Source organism: Carassius gibelio, chromosome B13 (genome assembly GCF_023724105.1).
Source record: "Carassius gibelio isolate Cgi1373 ecotype wild population from Czech Republic chromosome B13, carGib1.2-hapl.c, whole genome shotgun sequence".
Lineage (NCBI taxonomy): Eukaryota > Metazoa > Chordata > Actinopteri > Cypriniformes > Cyprinidae > Carassius > Carassius gibelio.
In genome coordinates this window covers 27,135,589-27,157,417 of record NC_068408.1, presented here as the reverse complement: position 1 = coordinate 27,157,417, position 21,829 = coordinate 27,135,589, and the positions used below count along the sequence as shown (strand labels likewise).

The window sequence follows — 21,829 nt, the reverse complement described above, 5'->3', positions numbered from 1 at the left end:
TTTTTAACATGCTTTGCAAATGTTAAGTGAGTGTCTAAAATAACAACAAGGTATTTAAAGTCCGATACAGTTTATAATCTTTCATGATTTACTAATATATCTGGTATAGTCTCATCCATCTTTCTAATCTTAAAATACATACAATCAGTTTTATGGACGTTTAACGATAAACAACACTGATTTAACCAGTCTGAGATTTTGGTCATGACAGCAGATAGTTTTTGTGATACCTTTTCATTTGTTTTAGCATGTATATAAATCACAGTATTGTCTGCTTACATTTGAATAAATGCATCAGAACAAATATCTGGAAGATCATTCAGGTACAAACTAAAAGGTAGAGGTCCTAGTATGGACCCCTGAGGTACCCCTGTTGCACAGTGTCTTGTTGAAGATATACATGTTTTAATCCAGGTGCATTGTTTCCTTGATGTAAGATAAGACTCAATCCATTTAATTGTTTGCACAGAAAAATAAAAATTGTTAATTTAGACAATAAAATATCATGGTTTAACGTGTCAAATGTGAGAAACGCCGCACCCACAACCCCCTTATGTAATTTTAATCACACTTCCTAAATGAAATAACATACAGTAGTTTTTGTGGAGTGCTGTTTACAAAACCCAAATTGCATTGGGCACAATAAGTTATTTTGTTTGTCTAAAAAAATTACAGTTTGCTCAGTTACTACTTTTTCTGTTATTTTAGATACCGCAGAAAAAATTGAGATTGGCCTAGAATTTGCTACGTTTAGTGGATCACCTGCTTTGAAGACAGGGGTAACTATCCCAGTTTTCCAGCAATTTGGAAAAATAGATAGCTTAATTGATAAGTTCAAGGTGTGTGACTGGTACTAAACAAATGTACAACTTAAATCTTTGAATAATAAGAAAATCTAAATTAGATCAAATGTTTTCTTGACATTTTGAATTTGAGATTGTATTTCCATGATTTTCCCAGAACCACAATGTAAAAATTTCCTTTTCCCATTTCCAGGTTTCCATCACCTTGAGAAGTCTGACTTTAGGGAATTTATCTGCGTCTAAACCCTGAAAAGCACCAAATCCTTTAAAAGATCACAGTGACTGTCCATGAGAGGTAAAGACTAGCATTGTTTAAAATATTAAATATTCTCATCTAGTAGACACCACATAATCTTTTGTTTGAAATAAAATATGATTGCTAAAACACTAAATTCCATGAAACGTTTTCGAAATACCTATTGATCATAAAGAACACAGAAACTTGTGATATGGATCAGGGTCAAAAGTTCAGAGTTGGCAGGATCAAATCACTCTCATGACGGCAGATGTTGGCATTTACAATTAATAATCTACCCAGGGAATTGCATTTCCCAGCTCAAAACGCACATCTTGCAATTAATAGCCACCAATTAACAAATGCAAAACTTGCGGCTAAAAATCAGTCAACTGAATGTGGTGCCTCCCTCCGTGATCGCGCCTGTTTTTGCATCTCAAAAACAGCGTATGGATCTCAAACAACAGCGCACCTGCTGAAAGACTAGGCGTTTGATGAAAAATGACAGATTAAGGCTGTGTTTGGAGCTGATTGCTGGTGAACCCTCGCTGATAAAGATGACCTCACTAATGGGTGCCAACCAGTTGAATGGGGCTGGGGAGCCACAGATTGCTCCAGTGCTTCCAACGCATGGCTTTTATTTATTCTTCTGTTTTTTCTTACACAAAAGCCTGGGAAGTCTATAAAAATCAGCCTTTGGTCTCCTCACCGGCAGTTCACCACTAAAACATTTTTATAATCAGCCTTTATTGTTCACGCGCTCCTTGTGGGAGATGCGCCCATGTTCATTTTTTAAAAGGGCAAATCAACCATAATTCAGTTTATAAACTGGCGCATGCATGGATGAATATTCATGAGGCTTCCTGAAGCTGCCACTGCACAGTGATTCATTAGGCATATGTAAATATAACTCCCTTTAATTGCCCCTAAACTGACTCAACATAATGTTGTCATTAGCAAATTATTACTTATTTGTCTTACTAATCGTACAGTATGGCACAAATGCAGCGTCTCTACATATATGATTACAATTATAAACCTCTTTCTCAGTGGCTGCCGGCACGATGTGTGCTGTCTTCACCGCTGAGATGGATTGTGGGTAAAGTCTGGGTTGCGGGCGGTAATGAGTTAGTGAGGTGTTTAGAGATGCTTGGCGTGCCGGTGGAGAAACACGCACAATAATTAAACAAACTGGCACTTTTGTGGGTTTAGGCCCATGGTGGGCTGCTGTCTCCGGCTCCAGACGTCAGCTTTGTTTTTTGCTTGCCGTCACTGTGAAAAATCATGATGATTATTATGGTGGTCTCATACAGAATATAATGGTGGTACTTTTTCAAAGAAACTGTTGTCATAATCGGAAGTCCTTTGAGGTGGAGAAATATAATTCAAGAAAAAAAGAGAGAGATGACAAACATAATGGTCCGATCAACAGTGAAAGATGCAGACATATTTAAACTGTTGTCAGTAAAGTTTCTATGAGGACAGAGTAAAGACATTTTTATTTCATTGTGGATTAAATGTTGTCAGACTTTTTTAGTGAATTTATTAAATTAAATTCAATCCAAGTTAAATTTAATTGAATTGAATTTAGCGAATTATAATTCATTGATTTATAGTCTTGTATTAATAAAAAAGCAAATGCAATAATACATACAAAGATACATTTATTGTACTTGCATTAAGATTTTTATAGTATCATCAGATAGTATCTTTATTTAGATAATATATAAAAAATAACGATTTATAAAAATTTTAAGTGACCGTAATTACAATTTCACAAAGATTGTTTTTTTGTGTGTTTTCATTTATAGAAAGTGTATAGTTTACAAAAAATTTAAACAATTACAAAAAAGGTTATATTTTGTAATATTTACATTGGGAAAGACTTTAATAAATGTTTCTTAAAAAACATTCAGAATGTAAAGCACACCTCACCCCTTTACTTTCATTGTAGTGAGAAATGAAACTGACATCTGCACAACGTCTGGTTTTGTTCCAAAGAAGAAACGTCTCACAGGTTAGGAACAACATAAGAGTGCGGAAATGATGACAGAATGTGCATTCTGGGTGAAAAGTCATATTAATGGGGGAATAAAATCATAAAAATGCAGTTTCCAATCTTTCACTACAGTCTACATGGTTAAGACTATGTTGCATAAATTTGTTCTTAAGATAATAATTATAATAAAAATTATAATAATAATATAATAATTTGCAGTAATTATACATAATAACATAATTATTATAAATGTTGAAATATAATAAAATCTTAAAATATTTTAATAGCAAAAAAAAAATAAAAAAAAAATGAACGAATGTAAATAAGTTTTAGGTTTAATTAATATCATGCATTTAATTGGCTACATTTACAATTAAATGTCATATTTGGAACATAGTGTTAAACTTTGCCAATGTCAAATCATTCACTCTGAATTATCCACTCAGTCAAGCACTTTGAAGTAAAGTATATACAATTTCACACACACACACACACACACACACACACACACACACACACACACACACACACACACACGCACACACACACTCTCACACACACACACTCACACACACACACACACACACACACACACACACACACACACACACACACACACACACACACACACACATTTAAATAACAGATATATATAATGCATGTATCTATTGTCAGTCAGAATAGTCCTGCCGTGTAGTGTTTGTTCTGGGAGTGTTGCGTAGCTCTTTCAGAATAACTGAAGCGACAGAACTTGAAGGTAATTAGACGCTCTCATCTGTCACAGAGCCTCACAACAGCACTGTTTAGTAGTCGAAGCATGATCGCGGGTTCACGGTGACAAGCCTTCCATTGACCCCACCAGACACCCCGACTCATAATTGGTGCTGATTTGATTGATTCATGGGGGAATTCATTTGGGCTGCACTTGTTGAGAAAGATTTGGCTTGAACCTCAGCATTCGGTTTACTGTACACCTCCCCTTTTGTTTAGTTTTAACGAACCTTACAATTCATCTGCTTAGAATTCTTCATGGGGCCCGGCGACGAACACAGAGCCTGGAAAACAGACTGAACTTTCACAAAAGCTGGTGTTTCACAGCACTCAATTACTATTGTTTGCATATGCACAGAAATGAATTGATGATAGATGTTCTTAATGTGATGTTTAACACAAGGAAACTGTTTAGGGAGTCAGATTAGTACATTTATATGGCGCGCTCATAATCAAAGCTCAAGTTGACCATAATCACAAATCTGGATTTAAAACCTTAATTTCGCGATCCCAGGACATTAGCAGTAGAAAAACTGTAACACTTTAGTTTAGGAACCAATTCTCACTGTTGTCTATGCTTATTAGCATGCATAATACTAGTGTTTATTAATACTTATAAAGCACATATTTTGTCAATATTTTAGAGCCCTCAATCCTAAACTTAACAATTAGCTTACTAACTATTAATAAGCAGTAATTAGGACTTAATGGAGGCAAAATGTGTAGTTAATAGTGAGAATAGGACCTTAAAATAAAGTGAGCCGAACAAGCATAAAATAAAACTTACTGTACTTCATTCAGTGTTAATTTCGTTGACGAAGACTATGACGAAAAATATTCGTCAACTAACCTTTTTCACGGACGAAAACTAAATAAAAACTAAATAAAAAGTCAGATATGATGACGAAAAACGTGACGAAATATAACTGACACTTTAGTCAACGAATAAAAATGAGACGAAAATATATGGGCGGGACGAATGGAGAAGAGATCCAATCAGAGCGAATCTTTGAGGGTAGGTTGATCTATGCAGAAGCAGCCGAGCCATTATAAAAAGCCGCGGTAAATGCAAGCGCCACAGCTAAACAAACGCAGCAGCAGTTACACAGAAAAGAGAACAAAGATGAGTTTGCAGAAATTCGCACAGTTTCGAGGACGTTTTCATAACAGTTAAGTTGTTTACACAGGGAACTACACTGCGACCTTTTGAAATGCCATTGCGACCCAAATTTTTATGGGGTCGTAAATGTATCACTGATTATTTTTGTACCTACTTATGTGTAATGCTATGTTTTAATATGAGCATTTATTAAAACAGAAATGTGTAAGAATACGTTTTATAACGTGCTCCAAGCATTCAACACATCAAGTTGGCTTCAGCCCCGCGCTGCGGGAACGCTGAACTGAGCAGATGGTTACTCGCGCAACACTGAACCGAGCTCTCCTTCAGGACGTTTGCGTCCTCCTGCACCTGAACGAACAAATACAAATCGCATTTTAAATAAACATAAGAAAAAGAGCGAAAAGTGAAAGAGCTCAATTCAGCAACGCGGTGTTCTGGTGTTCAGGGAGCAAGCAGAGCCGCGTCTCAAAGTCTTCTTGCTTTTGTACCGACAACAAATACTTACTAAATATGTCGAAATACCCGTCTTGGAAAGTGTGTTCGAAAAAGTCTGTAGTTATGTCTTCAGTGAAAGTAAAGCGTTGGAAAGAAATCGGATGCGTATCTTTATAATGGATGCATTTGTCTCTTAAAGTGACCGCGCCTAATTTACTAGCTCTGCTGTCAGAGTCTTTAATGTATGAAAATGAAAGTAAATCACTCACTGCTCTTGATTAAATTACTTTGTAGTTTTAACAAGAATTTATCCAAAGTCAATCCAAAAATCAGATAGAATAGATTATATTGTTTTACTAGTGACTAAAAAATAAAAAAAAATAAAAATAAAAAATGATTAGGGACCTGAGCATGTTTTGCTTAAATGTTTCTTTCTTTAATTGCTAATGCAACCTTTTCACACCACAGACTGAACCAAATTAAGCATTGCATCAGACATTATCAAGATGAATTTGTTGTTCTGACACAGTTTAACCCTGAGTTATTGTCATATTTTATTACCAATTTCTAAACTACAGCAGATAAACTGTGATATTGTAAGAAACGTTGAAGGTGTCTGAATACATTTTGGTTTGATTGTGTATTTTATTTTACAGTGGAGACTATGCAGTGCTATTTTAAATGAACAAAAACAAACTTAAAAAATGTAAACTTTGTGTAAATATCACAAATAAAGAAATAGAATGAACATACAATACAAATATAATATAGGTGGTTGTCTATTTCAATAATACTGTACTTCATCTTGAAAGAATGTCATTTGCATTGCATATCATTCAGGACGAATGCATATCTTTTTCAGAGAGCATGTATATTTTTCATTGAGAGCAGGCCTTATGTTTATTTTATAAATACCATTCCATAACAGACTGATGGAAACATTTACAACTAAGTTGACTTTGTTCTACTAAAAAAAAAAAACTAGACTAAGACTAAAAGACTTAAGACTAGACTAAGACTAAAACTCTTATGATATTTAGTCGACTAAAACTAGACTAAGACTAAAACATTTCAGATGACTAAAATGTGACTAAAACTAAATGGTGTGTTATTCAAAAGACTAAGACTAAGACTAAATCCGAATTTGCTGTCAAAATTAACACTGACTTCATTTTGACACATTTTGAAATGCAAACCGAATGGAGCTTGCACAGCTACAGTAGAAGATGCATTTACGTTCACATATATTTTGTGTTGCACTCGCTTCATGCAATTTATTTATCTTTTTACAACCTCACAATTAAGCTGTTTAGAGTTCTTTATGAGCCCAGTTGTGCTCGGTACAACAAGCATGACAAAACGGCACCTAAAAAAACAGAGAAGTGAAAGGCTGGACTGTGCGAGACGGGCTGGAAAGCTAATAAAGTAATGTGATGGATGGCCCTTTCTCCCCGAAGGTTTCCACACCATGTAAATTGGCCCAGACAATGCATTATGGATAAGGCGTTTGAGATTATAGCTTGTTAATGTGTTTCCCCCTCCTCTGTGCTCTTGGCCCCTCTGCTCGTGTGCAGGCAGGGACATGGCCACCTCATTGTCGGGGCATGGGGGTCTTTAGGTGCAGATGGGGAGGTACAGGGGGGTCCTACGCTGCAATCTGCCAGCCACTACAGCAGCGGCGTGTGCGTGTGTGTGCGTGTGTGTGTGTGTGTGTGCAGTCAGCAGGGGACGGGACTGCAGCCATATGCCTCTGCATCAGCCCTCCCTCCCTCCCTCCAGAAGAGCCAGAGCTGTCCGTGAAGCCTCGTGTCCTCAGAGACTGCTGGCCATCTGTTTGGGGCTGAGGCTGTCTTACAGCCCGCGATGGGTGTGAAGTGGGACTGGGGATGCTCAGGCCTCCGTGAAGAATGCATGGATGTCTCTTAAACAGTACGGGGGGTCATGTGCGTCTTCGTCTGACTCATCCTCTTTCTGACCAGTGACTTTCCATGACTTTTCATTGTCTGATTCAGTTTCAATAATGAAGTCACTCTGACCAAACTCAAAACACAAGTGGGACATCGTTACGGCTTGTGAGCAGGTTTTATATTACATGATAAATATATTCAGTTATATATTGACATGTTCGCAATTGCATATTTATTTAAAATGTAAAAAGCACCAAAATATGTGTTGTTAGTCAGACTGTATTGCTGTTTTGTATCAAAACGCTTTGCTAAATCTGTTAATGATACTGATGATAACATATTAAAATGTTATTATTATTAGGTAAATCAAGTTGAGCAAAAACAGACAAACAAACAGACAAAAAATATTATCTCTTACTGAACACAGGATCACTCAAGAGTGTTTAATTAATTTGTTTGTATTTAATATATTATTTTTAATGAAGTCTCTTCTGCTCGTCAAGGCTGCATTCATTTGATCAAAAATACAGTAAAACAGCAGATAATAATGTAAAATAAAATTACAGTTTAAAATAACTGTTTACTATCGGGATATATTTTAAACTTAAATATTTGACATGCTAATAATCGAATGATTATTTCAAATTTTAACCTAAGAATAAATAAAATTTAAAGATTTAAAGATCAGTGTTGGTGTTGTTTTGCTTTGTACCAGTGGGCTTCGTTTTAATACTATTACTACTACTACTAATAAACTAATAAAGTAACATGTATTTCAACATGTAATTCAAGCCTAAATAACTTGCATCTTACAACCGCCTCTGTTATAGCTGTTTTAACCTTTTCTAAAATATTTTTTTTTCCCCAGTAATTTTTGCAATAATTAAGATTTTTTAATGTTGAACTTAAACTACAGGGCAAATAAATGTTTTCTATGTATGTAATAGATTGCGGTGATCAGCATCATTACTTCAGTCTTCAGTGTCAGAAATCATTCTGGTATATCATTCCAGTGCTAGAGGTGCAGCTATCAAAACTAGCAATTAAAAGTAGTTTTTAGGCTTAGCCGTGTCTTCTTGAAGTTTCTAAATCATCCATTGTCATAAACTGTAATTAAAATGATGACTATTAGACTGTTCCAGGCTCGCCTGACACTTCCAGCTAATGTTCAGACGGTGTTGATTTGATGAAATTGGTGTGCCATATGCTAGCAAAGCCAGACACCTTCATTTGCCCAAACAACCTTACTGCAGGTCTTAACGGCCACATCATTTCGGCTTGTTTATCTAATGCGTCTGTTAATGTAATTTATAGCGTTTTCCCGCCTCTCGCTGCGCCAGCGCATGCTAAGGAGAGGAGCAGAAGATATGCTAATGCCTTTGTCAGCCCAACTTTGCTGCAGTAAAACAAAACATTTGCATCTGATGGAGCATGTAATAAAGTGGGCATTAGCATTTTAAATGTGAACAAATAAAAATATGGGGGAAAAAGCTATTTGGACTGTTGGTGAATTAAATACATAGCTACATGCCATAAATATAGTGTTTAGATTAAAGAGCTGAGAAAGTTTGGACGTCTTGATTCATCAGTGATTAGAAGTTATTCTTAGACATTTGCAATTGTAACAGGACATATTATATGATTAATAATATGTGTTATTTTAAAAGAGTGGGAACAGTTTCCATCCACTTTTTGCCAAGGCCAGGATTTTTTTTTTTTTGTGTGTGTGTGCATTATCATGAATCAATGAGAATTTGCAGATGATTGTTCAGAAGTAAAATACAATGCAATATTTGAGTGAATGCTAAGATAAGAAATTACATCTCAGCTGCAGGATGGTCTAACATTTATAAATAATTACAAATGGTAAAAATATTTTATGATTACATATCATACCTTTCAAATACAATATAGGAAATAATCATAACATTAAATATTAATTTAAATTTAAAATGTATTTAATTTAGGTGATTTAAAATTAAGCTACATTAGGAACATCACAATGATTTTATTTTATTTCTTTTTTGGCCCCAATTTGTCCTAATTTAGACCAGCATTAGACTTGCAATAGTTTTAGCACTTTCATATAAAATTAATGTTTTAAAAAGTCAAATGTCAACTACCTTAGAGATTATATATATTGATTCAAAATGAGTTTACATCATACCTCAATATGATTAATTTTAGTCAAATACAAGTGCTGTTCAAAACCTTTTTTACATGTATGGTTTCTGCAAAATATGAAGCAGCACAACTGTTTTCAGCATTGATAATAATCAGAAATGTACCTTGAGCAGAAAATCATCATCTTAGATTGATTTCTGAAGATCATGTGACACTGAATATTATACAATTGAGTGTGTGTGTGTGTGTGTGTGTGTGTGTGTGTGTGTGTGTGACGTGACCCTGTGCTAACAGCAGGATAAGAGAGACATATCTGTTAACTGTATGACTGAGTTTAGACAGCTTGTCCGAGGGCGTCCTGTATCCATGAGAAGAACGGCTGCTATTCGATACAGATGGCCGTATTAAACTGCCATTCTCTTCTCCTGCTGTTGTTGGCCAAACTTTTGCTCAAGTCACTAGTCAGTATTTGTATTCCTAGTGAAACAGGAAACAAGATCTGACAGAGACTAAATTCTCCGTTTTCTGCTTACTTGGCAAGATGTGCTCTGTTTATCCTTGTTGATTCTGACTGTTGTGTTGTTTGCTTTAATTACAGCTATTTTGGCTTTAGATGACAAGCTCAGAATTTGTAGATGTTGCGTTCATTGCACAATGTGTGTGTGTGTGTGTGTGTGTGTGAGTGTGTGTGTGTTTGTTTGTGTGTGTGTGTGTGTATGTGTGTATGCTGTCCATGCCACCCTTGTCCTATTACTATGGAAATAAGGCTGGCGTGACAGGTGGCCTCACAACCAACACAATTAACTTCCTCCATTAGCTGATGGGCTGACAAACACAGGAAAGCACTGCATGCGTTCAGACCCCGGGCCTGGGACGCAATGACACCCTAAGTGCACACCCCTGCACATGAGAGGGGTGGAGAGGGTCTTTAAATCACCCTGTTGCTGCTTTGCTGAGTTTCTCCTTAGAAAAGCCCTGTTTTTGCAACTCTAAATTGCTTTACTGTGTCATTTATTGCACTAGGGTTTTGATGGCCCTTTCAGAAGCTCTACAACACTACTCTCTGCTTCTTTAAGACTTTTTTTCTAAGAAATAAAATCATTGGTGCTAATTATACCCTTTGATAACGTGGATAATCGGTTGATTTTTGTTAAATCTTCATCAAATATTTCGAGTAATGTAAAATTTGCTGATAGGTTTAACATCAAGTTTGATTCAAATTTTTAAATTTGATTTCATAACAAAATAATATGTCAATTGCTAAAAAAAAAAATCTGTCAATATCCCCAAAAATGCAATATTAAATCTTTTAGTTTAATCATTCAGCCATTAAATTGATATGTTGTCATTATTTTAGCTCTTAAAACTTTATTTTATTTCTTCCATGACACAGGAAAATGACGTAAGACAGAATGAACGTGCTTCTGTTTCCCAAACCACAAATGTGGAGGGGGAGTTATACTGCAAAGTTACAAAAAAATAAATAAATAAATAAATAATAATAAGAAGAAATTAACCATTAAAAATTATCTTTTGGGAAAATTGTCTTTTGAAGCCACATACCTATGAATTGTAAGTTATTCCCTGAAAACCTTCTCCTAATTTGATCATTTATTTATATATATATATATATATATATATATAAATATATATATATATATATATATATAAAACTATCACAAGGTTTTATGCTACTGATGTCTAAGACTATTGGTTTATATGAGTGAGATATATATGGTCACATTTTATTTTAGGTCCTATTTTTGTTATTAACACACCATTTACTTCGACCTTTGCCTCAGTGAACTCCTAATTTGCTGCTTATTAATAGTTAATAAGATAGTTGTTTAGTTTAGGGTATTGGGTAGGATTAGGGATGTGGAATATGGTCATGCAGAATAGGTGCTTTATAAGTGCTAATAAACAGCCAATATGTTAATAACAGGCATGCTAACGAGCAACGAGGATTGGTCGCTATACTGAAGTGTTACTGCGTTTGACAGCTTTTGAAGACAGGAACATTTTCAGTGTATAATGACCCAAATGTATTCACATAAAGCTAACACGTGATTAAGTCATAGTGACTATTTTTAAGATACTTTTATGGTCCCGTTTTTGAAGCTAGGGAGTATGAATAACCACTCAGTGTCAGAAATTGTTTTTTGTTTTTTTTTTTTTTTTGCTTAAAATCTGTGAAATAGACAAAACAAATAACAGTAGTGCTGACAAGAGTTGTATCCTTTATGTAGCATTAGTATTTCAGCTGATTTTAATCTAGCCGTATGTGTGTGTGCTCTGTGAGTGTATAAGTACATTGTCAGATTAGAGCAGTCAAGCAGAATGAATCCACTTTTGTTTGGCATTCGTGAGTAATTAGATAAGTGTTAGTTTAACTTCACACTGGCCTTCAGCTCCCAACTGCACTACCTGAAAAGCTAATAGCCCTTGACTAGTGAGTACTAATGAGGTGTTCACAGAGAGAGAGAGAAACACAGACAAAACTGCCCCAAAAACAGCCACACAAGCCTGCAGGTGCAGACACACACGGTCCTTACATCACTTGAGGATTCATTACATCTAGATGTATGATCTATGATATAGTCTGCAAAATTACATTGTTTCAGGTTTTTATTTTCATGTATTTCACCTGAAATATTCTGTATTTGTTTCTGCCATCAAAAATGTTTGCTACAAAGATATGGCAAAGGTTTTGTTCAAAAGCAAGGGACTTTTCACATTTTTCCTGTATTGAACACAATGCAAAATGATATTGGATCATTTTGATTTATAGGCACCAATAAGACATAAACATCAACAATAACCAATAACCTGTATTTATAAAAATATTTTATTGTAATAAAAATGTGGAAACTTCCATGAGCACTTTTGAATGATGATCCACAACTCAATTATTTCACTTTGATAGAAGGTTACAATAATGAACAGAAATGAATCAAACACTGTTTATGAGGTGCTAAAATCTCTTAAGGTGGCAATAAAGCTACGTACAGGTTGCCTGACAAAGAAGCATCATGAAAGAGAGAGATAATGATTTGTGGAAACTTAATGGTCCAGTAAGAGGCACATTAAAATGATCACAATATTCAAAAATTTGCCCATTTTTAGTTTTACACAAAACACAATTCAGTACTAAGCATTCTTTCATCAAAGAGTCCATTGGACTATGAATGTCTCATGTATGAGTGTAATTAAAACAAGGTTTTTCATTGGTAAAAGGTGAAGCTTGGCTGCCAACGCTCAGAGTTTACTCCAGGCTTGTCTTAAACTCTGCTTCAACAGGGAGGTGTGTACACAGTCTGAAAAGATTTACATCACTATTCAATCAGACTGGCCACAAACATCAGCATTTCTAATTCTAGTCTTTATATAGACGGGAAATGAGTTCTGAAATCTATAGAGAGTTCTGTTGGTCCACTCGTGCAGTCTGACCGAACTGTAGTGTTAATGCTTTACATTATACCAAAACGACCTGCATTAATGGAAGCCATCATAGATTGTGACAAACATGATAACTTAACACAAATGTTTTCAGTTATGAATGTTCAAGCTAAAACATAATAGCCAAATAATTAGTAATATGCACTGCTAAGAACTTAATTGGGACAATTTTAAAGGTGATTTTCTTACTATTTAGATTTTTTTGCACCCAGATTCTCGGCAGATACTGCCCTGTTCTAACAAACCATACATCGGTGGAAAACGTATTAATTCAGCTTTCAGATTTCAAACCTCAACAAAACTGACCCTTATGACTGGTTTTGTGGTCCATGGTCACATAAAAAAGAGTCATCTTTGTACCTAAAACTAGAATTTGCATAATAGTCCCTTAGTAACATGTATGAATATTTTAGTGCAGGGTCACCGATCCTGCTCCTGGGCCAGTGTCCTGCAGAGTTTAGCTTCAACCTGGTTCTAGTAATCCTGAAAAACTTGATTAGCTGGATCAGATGGGTTTACTCGGAGCTACACTTTATTGGAGGTTTGGACACCCCTGTTTTAGGCAAAGATAAGGTACAGAGATGTGTCTTTTTGGGTGCTGTCTCAGTGAAAAGCAGTCGTACCCCTAAAAGTAAAATTTTTGAATCTTTTCTTTTTTTGTTTGTTTGTTGTTTTTGTTTTTTTTGTTCCTGAGATTGTACAGTCCACAAGACTGCAGATCCTCTTCAGTTTCTCCATTTGGGACAAGGCCCTGTAAGTAGCAGCAATAAATCTCCAAGGTGTAGGAAACATTCCCTTGCGTGTTTTGGCTCTGGGATCTTGTTGGGCATTGTTGATGGGTGGGAGGGACACTCTAATGGGAAACAATCCAGGGGCGCATTTAGGCAAGCCCTCATAAAGTTGTGACCCTCCCACTGGTTTTACTGGGTTACCAGGGGGCTGGAGAGGGCCGTCCCAGCTGAATGACTGTAATCCAGGATAGGTCATAAAGCAGCAGAGGTTTGCTGCGATGGTGAGCCGGAGGAGAACGAGTACAATGGGATGAAGCCTGATGAGCCCTCTCAGGGTGCGAGCCTGGCGGTGGTGGGCAGAAGGAGCACACCGCCTCATCAAGCTGGTGTGATTTCTCTTCTGAAGTGCCTGTGACAATGGCTAACCACAAAAGTGCTTAGCACAGACTTAGAGGGAGACAATGCGAGACCACCAAGCAGTTTACTGGGATAAGGTGGCCCGGGACAGTCAAGAAGAGCCTCCTTTTCCGAGCCCACATGGCCTCATTTTAGATGAAAATCCTTTGGATGGGATCAATGTGTTTTCTCGTTCTCTGCCCTGCCTCGATCTGGCCGCCAGCACATCTGTATTTTCTCCGTCATACCTCCCAGCTTGCGGCCCAATGGCTAATGTGTAATTAATGAAACAACCGCCCCCATGTCGACTCGCACAATGGCGAGCGGGCGCTCCTCGGGACAAGTTTTGGTGAATGAAAAGGCCTGCCCCTCTCTCCTTACATGTAACCCTCCCTGGGCACAAAGCACCCTCCCTTGTATCCAGCTTAGCCGCAAAGCTTACATATTAATCTCTTCTCGCGGTTCCCCATCTTGACGACACCCTCATGCAGGCCTTCATTTTCTGGTCATGTGCACCCATTAGAAGGGGGCGAACCAGACACAGAGTGACACACAAAGCAGAATGGAGGCTACCAGGCTGAAACTGAGCTTGAAAAGAGACAAACAATTGTCTGCGCTGAAAGGAACAGTTAAAGTGAGACAGCGAGAGGCTGTTACAGCAGTGGACTCGATGGTGAGCCAGTCTTGCAGTGTCAGCTCGAGGGCTGGATGTATTCTGAAGCGCTCGACTTTTTGGCCATATGGCACATTTTAGCCTCTCGTGTGGAGCACTGTTAAGGTCCTGATATATTCAAGTGAAATCGTAGAACCAACAGGTGTAACAATTTTTTGTAGTTTGATTTGGTGGTTCAAAACAACTTTCCTTGAAACCTTTGAGCCGTCTGATAGTCTCAAAATTAAAGGGATCAAATGGAAATGCAAGTTTCTTGAACTGCCGTTGGTCGGAGAAACTGATTGTCCCGCGTGAAACTCGCGTCGCTGGTTAAGGCCGTGTTCCTGGGTCTGTCCGGTCGGGGTTCAGACAAACAGACCAGTGTTTGAGAGCGTCATACTCTTGACACTTTTCATGGGGAATAAAGATAGCAAATGTCTTATGCATGGTTGTCGCATATACAGTGTATTTAAACATAGCACATCTTTAAGTGTTGTTGGGTTATCTTATTGTTCATGCACTATGCAAGCCTGTTTGATAGGGCATTAACTGAATAAACATAAAGTGTTTTAGACCAAACCATACTGCAAAGAGTTATTTATTTGGTATTTACTGGATCTTTTACCAGTGTGGCCAATCTTTCAAAGAAGTTTCTGAGACACTGAATGGCAGCTTTAAAAAGTAAACTACTTGTTGTAGAAGTAGTTATCCACACTTCTCAATTTAAAGAGAAACATAAAGCTCTGTTTTTGCACTGAAATGTTAATTCCTCTGATTTTGCTTAATGAATGCAAAAGACCTCTTTGAGGAAAATAACCCTGAAAATATTAATTAGAAACCTCACATTCATTGTGCTGCTTCTTACCATCTCTTTAATTAGTGAGCTTTTATCGTTTGATCGCAATGATAATTAGATTTCTCAAATTTCAAGGTTTGTTTACTTGTAAGATAACAGAATATAGAATCAAGGGATTCAAAGATTCATTGATATCTTTCTTTCAGCAACCCTATGGCATCGTCACAAAAAAAGAACAAAACTTTTTTCCAGTTCTGAAAAAATGAAAAACAAGTTTGATTTGATTTGTCTAAATTGGTTCTGATGAGTAAAAAGGATAGTTCTACTTCACCTGACTCATAAAAATGCTGCTAAATAGACAGTTCACCCAAAAATGAACATTATGTCATCATTTACCTATTGTTCCAAACCAAAACAGAACTACGTAATGGCATATCATTGGTAGAATTTGAAAAGTAAATACATATTTTTTTTATATATGGGTCATAATAAATATACACAGTATATACACACATATATTGTGTAAACAAATTTTTTTTTTTTAGATGCAATAATTGATTCATACTGTACGTTTATATCTGCAGTGATTTCTTGCGTAGGTTAACCAGGCTGTTAACGCAGAGCATTCTCTCGTAGACGAGCAGTAAATGGTGTCTGACAGCGGCCGATGTAATCCGGGCCCCTAGCACGTCTCCTATTGTTTGAGAGCATTGGACCCTCGCAGGGGCTGGATGTCCCTTGCTCAAACCATGCCGTTCTGTCCGTGTGCCAGTTCTGCTGTTAGCATGCACGGCTTCTGTGATACCTCTTATTAAACTGCTGACTTCACTTCACATGACTACAGACGTGTTTGCACTGATTTGGTGGGAAAATTGTGCACAAAAATGTTTTTGGACACTTTCTGATTGATGTGATTCTCTACACCTGTGGACATCTCTGTGACCTTGAGGTGAACTGACTTTATACATTCAAACCAAAATTATTCAATGCAGATATCAGATATAATTTTTGATATTTTTAGTAGTGGGTGCAGGACTCTATAGTTTATTTATTTAAGTGAGGATAGGAAATTAAAGTGAAGTGTGACATATTATACACAACACTCCTTCATACAGTGGACTGCAATTAAAACTGATAAAAATTTGGGATCAAAAATTATTCTTCGGCTGCAAGAAAAAATAAATAAATTGTGGCCATGATTTACTAATTTGTTCCCTCACTGTACTAAAACATGCACACGATTACTATAGCCTTCCTTCGATTTACTAAATCATGCGCACAATTTATAAATCAAGTGAATGAATTAGTAAATCGAGGGAACATGTTATTATTCAGAGACTTTGACATGAACATGTTTTTCTTTCATTACTAATGCAACTTTTTTACACCACAGACTGAACAAAATTAAGCATCGCTTGGTAATTGGTTGAGCTAAATTGGTATTATCTAATTGTGTACTTTAACTTAATCCATTTCATACCTTTCTTTCAATGTAATTTTACATTATCCATATGAATTTGTTCTGACGCAGTTTAACACATTGAAATACCATTTTCTAAACTATAGCAAATAAACTGAAATTTTTAATCAATAAAGAATAAAATAATTGTGAACTTACTGTTGGCTCAAATCGTATTGATGATCAATTGTTGATTACTATGATACAACTGTGATAACGTGAGAGATGTTGAAGGTGTCTGAATCAATGTTGGTCTGCAAAAATGGCCCAGAAAAAGATCTTAGAAAACCTCTAGCCTCATTTGTTTGCAGATACTACTTGGGAGGAAATGTCATTATCTAATGCAATGGAAGTGTGTAGTTCTATAGTTTTTGGAGCCACTGTAGAATTTGAAATACCTTTACATTTCTATGCATACCTCATGCAATGCACACTTGCCGTTGTTATTGTTTCTGCAACCCTCTGTGTATTTTGGGGCAGCACCAGTACGGCTGTTATCAAGAGTCCTAACAATGAGTCGAACACTCCAGATCTGCCCACAGAGACGTACCACCGCCCTCGGCTCCGTCCAGCGCCCGGGTCCTGGGATCGTCAGCAGAGCGCGGGACGGTTGGGCTGTGTTTGAAGGGGGTCTTGCTGTTTGGGTTTCCTTCTCGGAGCAGCAGTGAGTAAATGGGACCTCCCACCACTCTACATCCCCGTAACGGCCACATCAGCCCTTTCTCTCCTCCGGACTCTTCCCTCTCCCCTCCGCTCACACACTGAGACATTTTTCCACATTGGCCGGATTAGGAACACTTTCACTTAGATCTATGTGGTCGCCTCCGCAGACAAAGAAACACTTGGGGACAGGATTAGTAGGATTAAAAAGGATTCACATATGTCCAGTTCAAGCAATTGGTATTCAAAGCTTTACACTTCCAAATGCCACCAAGAGAGAGTAAAGCAGTCCCGAGCTTTTCTTTGCATTGCAGCACCTTTATGAGAAACGATTCCCTTTCAGCTTCCTCTGTGCTGCGGTGAATTCATGTTTTCACTCTTTTTATGTGGGGATTGTATTGCTGTGGAAAACAAGTGAGACTACCAGAGGGAAGACTTTTTTTTTTTCACTGCATACACAAAATTGGGAATTTCTACTTATTTCAGAATACTGTGGGACAGTTTTCATCTAACATCATACTTGCTGTAATTTGTATCACATGTTCTGATGTTACCCTGATTTAAATTTCACGTTGTACACAGAAATCTAGATCATTTCCATAATCACGAGACAGTATATCATGCAAAACTGCATCTTTTTATGCAAACAAATTTGCAAACAATCTTTCTTTTCTTGGTTTATTTGTTTCAAATTAACAAACCCCTTTAAGAATTGTAGACTGTAACAATTTAACAAATCGCAACTGAAATGGCAACTGTACATCAGCAGCCAATAAAATAACAATTTAGATTTTGTAAAAAAAAAAAAAACATATTTCATAGATAACCAATATATTAATTGTGATTGCTATATTTGTGATAAATTCAAATCAAAAGATCTTGGAATTAAACATTTCTCAACGTAAGCATAAATCAGTATAGGCATTTTTTCATGTAATAATGAAAGATATATATTTTTTTATAATGATCATTATAATCCTTTTTTACTGCTGTTAAAATATTTAGCAATTTTGTCAGCTTTTTTATATCATAACAAATTTACAGCATCTTGCCACATAATTGACTAGAGGTACATTTTAAATTGATACATACAGAATTCAGTTTTCATTAATGTCAGGAGATATGTTCATTATTAGCATTATACTGTTTAGAATAGTAACTCATTTGATTCATTCTTTGCCTTGACTCTGTTTCTGTAACATATTGGAAAATAAATAAACATAATTTTTTTTGCCTGAAAGATGCTTAAAATTGACTGAACTGTTTATAACAAATTAACAAAACATATTACATTTGACAGCATTACATTTCATCCACAAGTTTAATCTAATTTTTGTATTTTTATTATTTGCAAATAATAATAATAATGTTCAAACATTAAAAACATATGCATCAATCTTTGTTTTAGACTTGTTTTAGACTGAGATCAGTTTTATTAACTAGTAATTTAATTCTAAGTAAGAAACTGTATCTGTAACAGATGCCACTTTCATTGTTCTTAATGCAATGAGAGATATGCAGTGATAAGTCAAGATAAAGAATGAATAAAATGAGTAACTATTCTAAACATTAGGATATTAATAATTACTCTATCACCTGACATGAATGAAAGCATGATTCTGTATATATCAATTAAAACTGACCTTTAGTCCTTGTTCTTTAAAGATTTTTTTTTTCAGTTTCAGTTTAATGGGGCTTATGCTGTATTTTTGAAAGGCCTTAAACAGCTCTGCACAAGACTTCTTTTAATGTGAATTTGTGGTTTCCAAGATCAGATATTTCTATTAATATCTAATGCTTACAATCTTTAGTTGTAATAATGTTTTTTTAATATTGTTTGTAACGAAAGTGATAATACTCCATTAGTATTCTGTGATGCATCCCAGTTAATCTGCGTATAGATATTGTGAGTGCAGATCTGTGAGCAGAAATGAAGCGACCCGCCATCGTTTCTTAATCGTGGAGAAGTGTTTGCAAACTTTCAGAGGCTCCTGGGCTGAAGTGTCTCCACATGATCTCAGTACAATGAATATGAATAGATGCTCCTTTGGTCAATCTGACAGTCAAAGCACAGCGCTCGAGATAATGGGGGCGTCATCCGAACAAGACCGTTATGAATAGAGGGGCTCCTTTTGTTTGGCCCCTCTCGAGCAGCACTATAAATACAGAGCCCTGTGATGCTCCTCACAGAGCAAGAGGTGCGAAATCAGACAGGAGACACAGCCTCTGAGAGAGAGAGAGAGAGAGAGAGAGAGAGAGAGAGAGAGAGAGGGAGAGGGAGAGAGAGAGAGAGAGAGAGAGAGAGGGAGAGGGGGGCTCCAGTGGGATAAATCAGGTGATCAAGCAGGAGTGACTTGAGATAAAAACAAGCCAAGAGCAAGAGACAACCTCCTACCCAAGCGCAGCCATAAAATGAATTCGGACTCCAGCTCCTCCAGCAGAGCCTCCTCTCCAGACATGGATGAGATGTACCACCACCACCACCACCACCACCTCCATCCCCAGGACGGACGTCTGAACTCGGTGTCCTCCACGCAGAGCGAGCTGCTCCAGAAGATGACGGGCGAGCACGCGGCCAAGTCGCCCTCCGGCAGCAAGTACAAGCTGAAGAAGCAGGTGACCGAGCAGGAGGTCCAGCAGCTGCGCCTGAAGATCAACGGCCGAGAGCGCAAGCGCATGCACGACCTGAACCTGGCGATGGACGGGCTCCGAGAGGTCATGCCGTACGCGCACGGGCCGTCGGTGCGCAAGCTGTCCAAGATCGCCACGCTCCTGCTGGCCAGAAACTACATCCTGATGCTGACGAGCTCGCTGGACGAGATGAAGCGGCTGGTGGGTGAGATCTACGGCGGTCACCACTCGGCGTTTCACTGCGGGACGGCGAGCCACGGGGGCGCGAGTGCGGCCGCGCATCAGGTGCATCACCAGGTGCATCCTCTCCTCGGGAGCGCGCTGACCTCGTCGGCCTCCGCGACGTTTTCCAGCACGTTACCGGGACTTACCTCCATCAGGGCGCCGCACTCTTTGATGAAGAGCACCCCTGCCCCTCCGCTGCAGCTCGGGGGCTCGTTCCAGCACTGGACGGGCTTGCCGTGCCCCTGCACGATTTGTCAGGTGCCCCCGCCTCCCCACCTGCCCATCACCTCCACAGGACTGACGAGGCTTTCCACAGAGAACAAGGACGCGATGAAGTGACCAGCGAGCGGACTGGACTTTGCATGATCTGTCTGTCTGTCTGTCTGTTCGTTTGTTTTAGCCCTTACGAGTTCTCACTTCGTCCTTGTAACAAGGATCACTCCGATTGCTCTGTAAGGTAACTACTTCACCGTTATGGAGCACGTGCTGCATAACGCGCTGTACATTGACTGTAAATGAGAGTAAATCGTTCTATTTGAGCTGGAGTCTGTGTTTGAAACTGTCCCCAAGCGCGAGCACTCACTCCCCTTACAGAAATTCACCGTGGTAACCATAAAAATGTTTCTGGTAACACTTTATTTTGATGGTCCCTTTCGAGCATTCTGTTGAAAATAAGTAGCTTTGCACTTACTTGTCAGCTAACTCTCATACGAGTGCAAGTCGACTGCCTGATTAATATCTGTTAACTCTTTATTGTGAGGCTGTCCCAGCAGACTATAGGCCAGAGTAACTTTGCAAGTATCCACTTATTCTAACCCTGTCTAAAACTCTGAGAATTAGAGAAATATTAATTGCAGTCGATAGGATGTGTTAAACGGGCCATCAACAAAAAGTGAACCCGGTTTTCTACAGTAAGAGCCTTCATTAAAGCGCGATCTCCTTTAGATGCTGACGCTTTATTCATTGTTGCGTGTTTCTTCTGTAGGTGCTTTCGCGGTGAATCAAGAGTCTTAAGATCATGTGATGTGGGGGAGATGTGTGCATGTATCTTTTGCAAAGGGTATGAAAAGACGAATCCAACATGTTCCTTGTAACAAGGATTGTGAAATGGCATTTCGGATGAAAACTGTACGACTTTGGATTTAGTTCGCACTAAAGTGGTGTTATTATATCTCCTTCGATTATGTTATTCATCCATTGTCCGCCTGAGTAATAGCTGAACCTTCAGTCGTGTTATTTCTGTGTCGTATCTTTATTTGAAATTCTTCGGCATGGCATCTTGTTCAAACAAAGCATGATCTGTTTTAATCGGATACTTTTTGTTATTCCAGAGAGATTGCCGTGGTCTTTATTTTTGTACATTCTTGTTGACAAATGAGATATTTATTATTGCCCAGTGTTCCTGGATGAAATTTCAATAAAA

At 37.6% G+C, this 21,829-nt stretch overlaps 1 protein-coding gene across 1 annotated transcript; it reads left to right on the top strand.

Annotated features, from left to right (window-relative positions):
* The first annotated feature begins 19,657 nt into the window (after nt 1–19,657).
* olig3 (oligodendrocyte transcription factor 3) lies at nt 19,658–21,829 on the top strand. Its single transcript, XM_052571710.1, has one exon. The coding sequence runs from the start codon at nt 19,963–19,965 to the stop codon at nt 20,743–20,745; it is 783 nt and encodes a 260-aa protein (XP_052427670.1). The 5' UTR covers nt 19,658–19,962; the 3' UTR covers nt 20,746–21,829.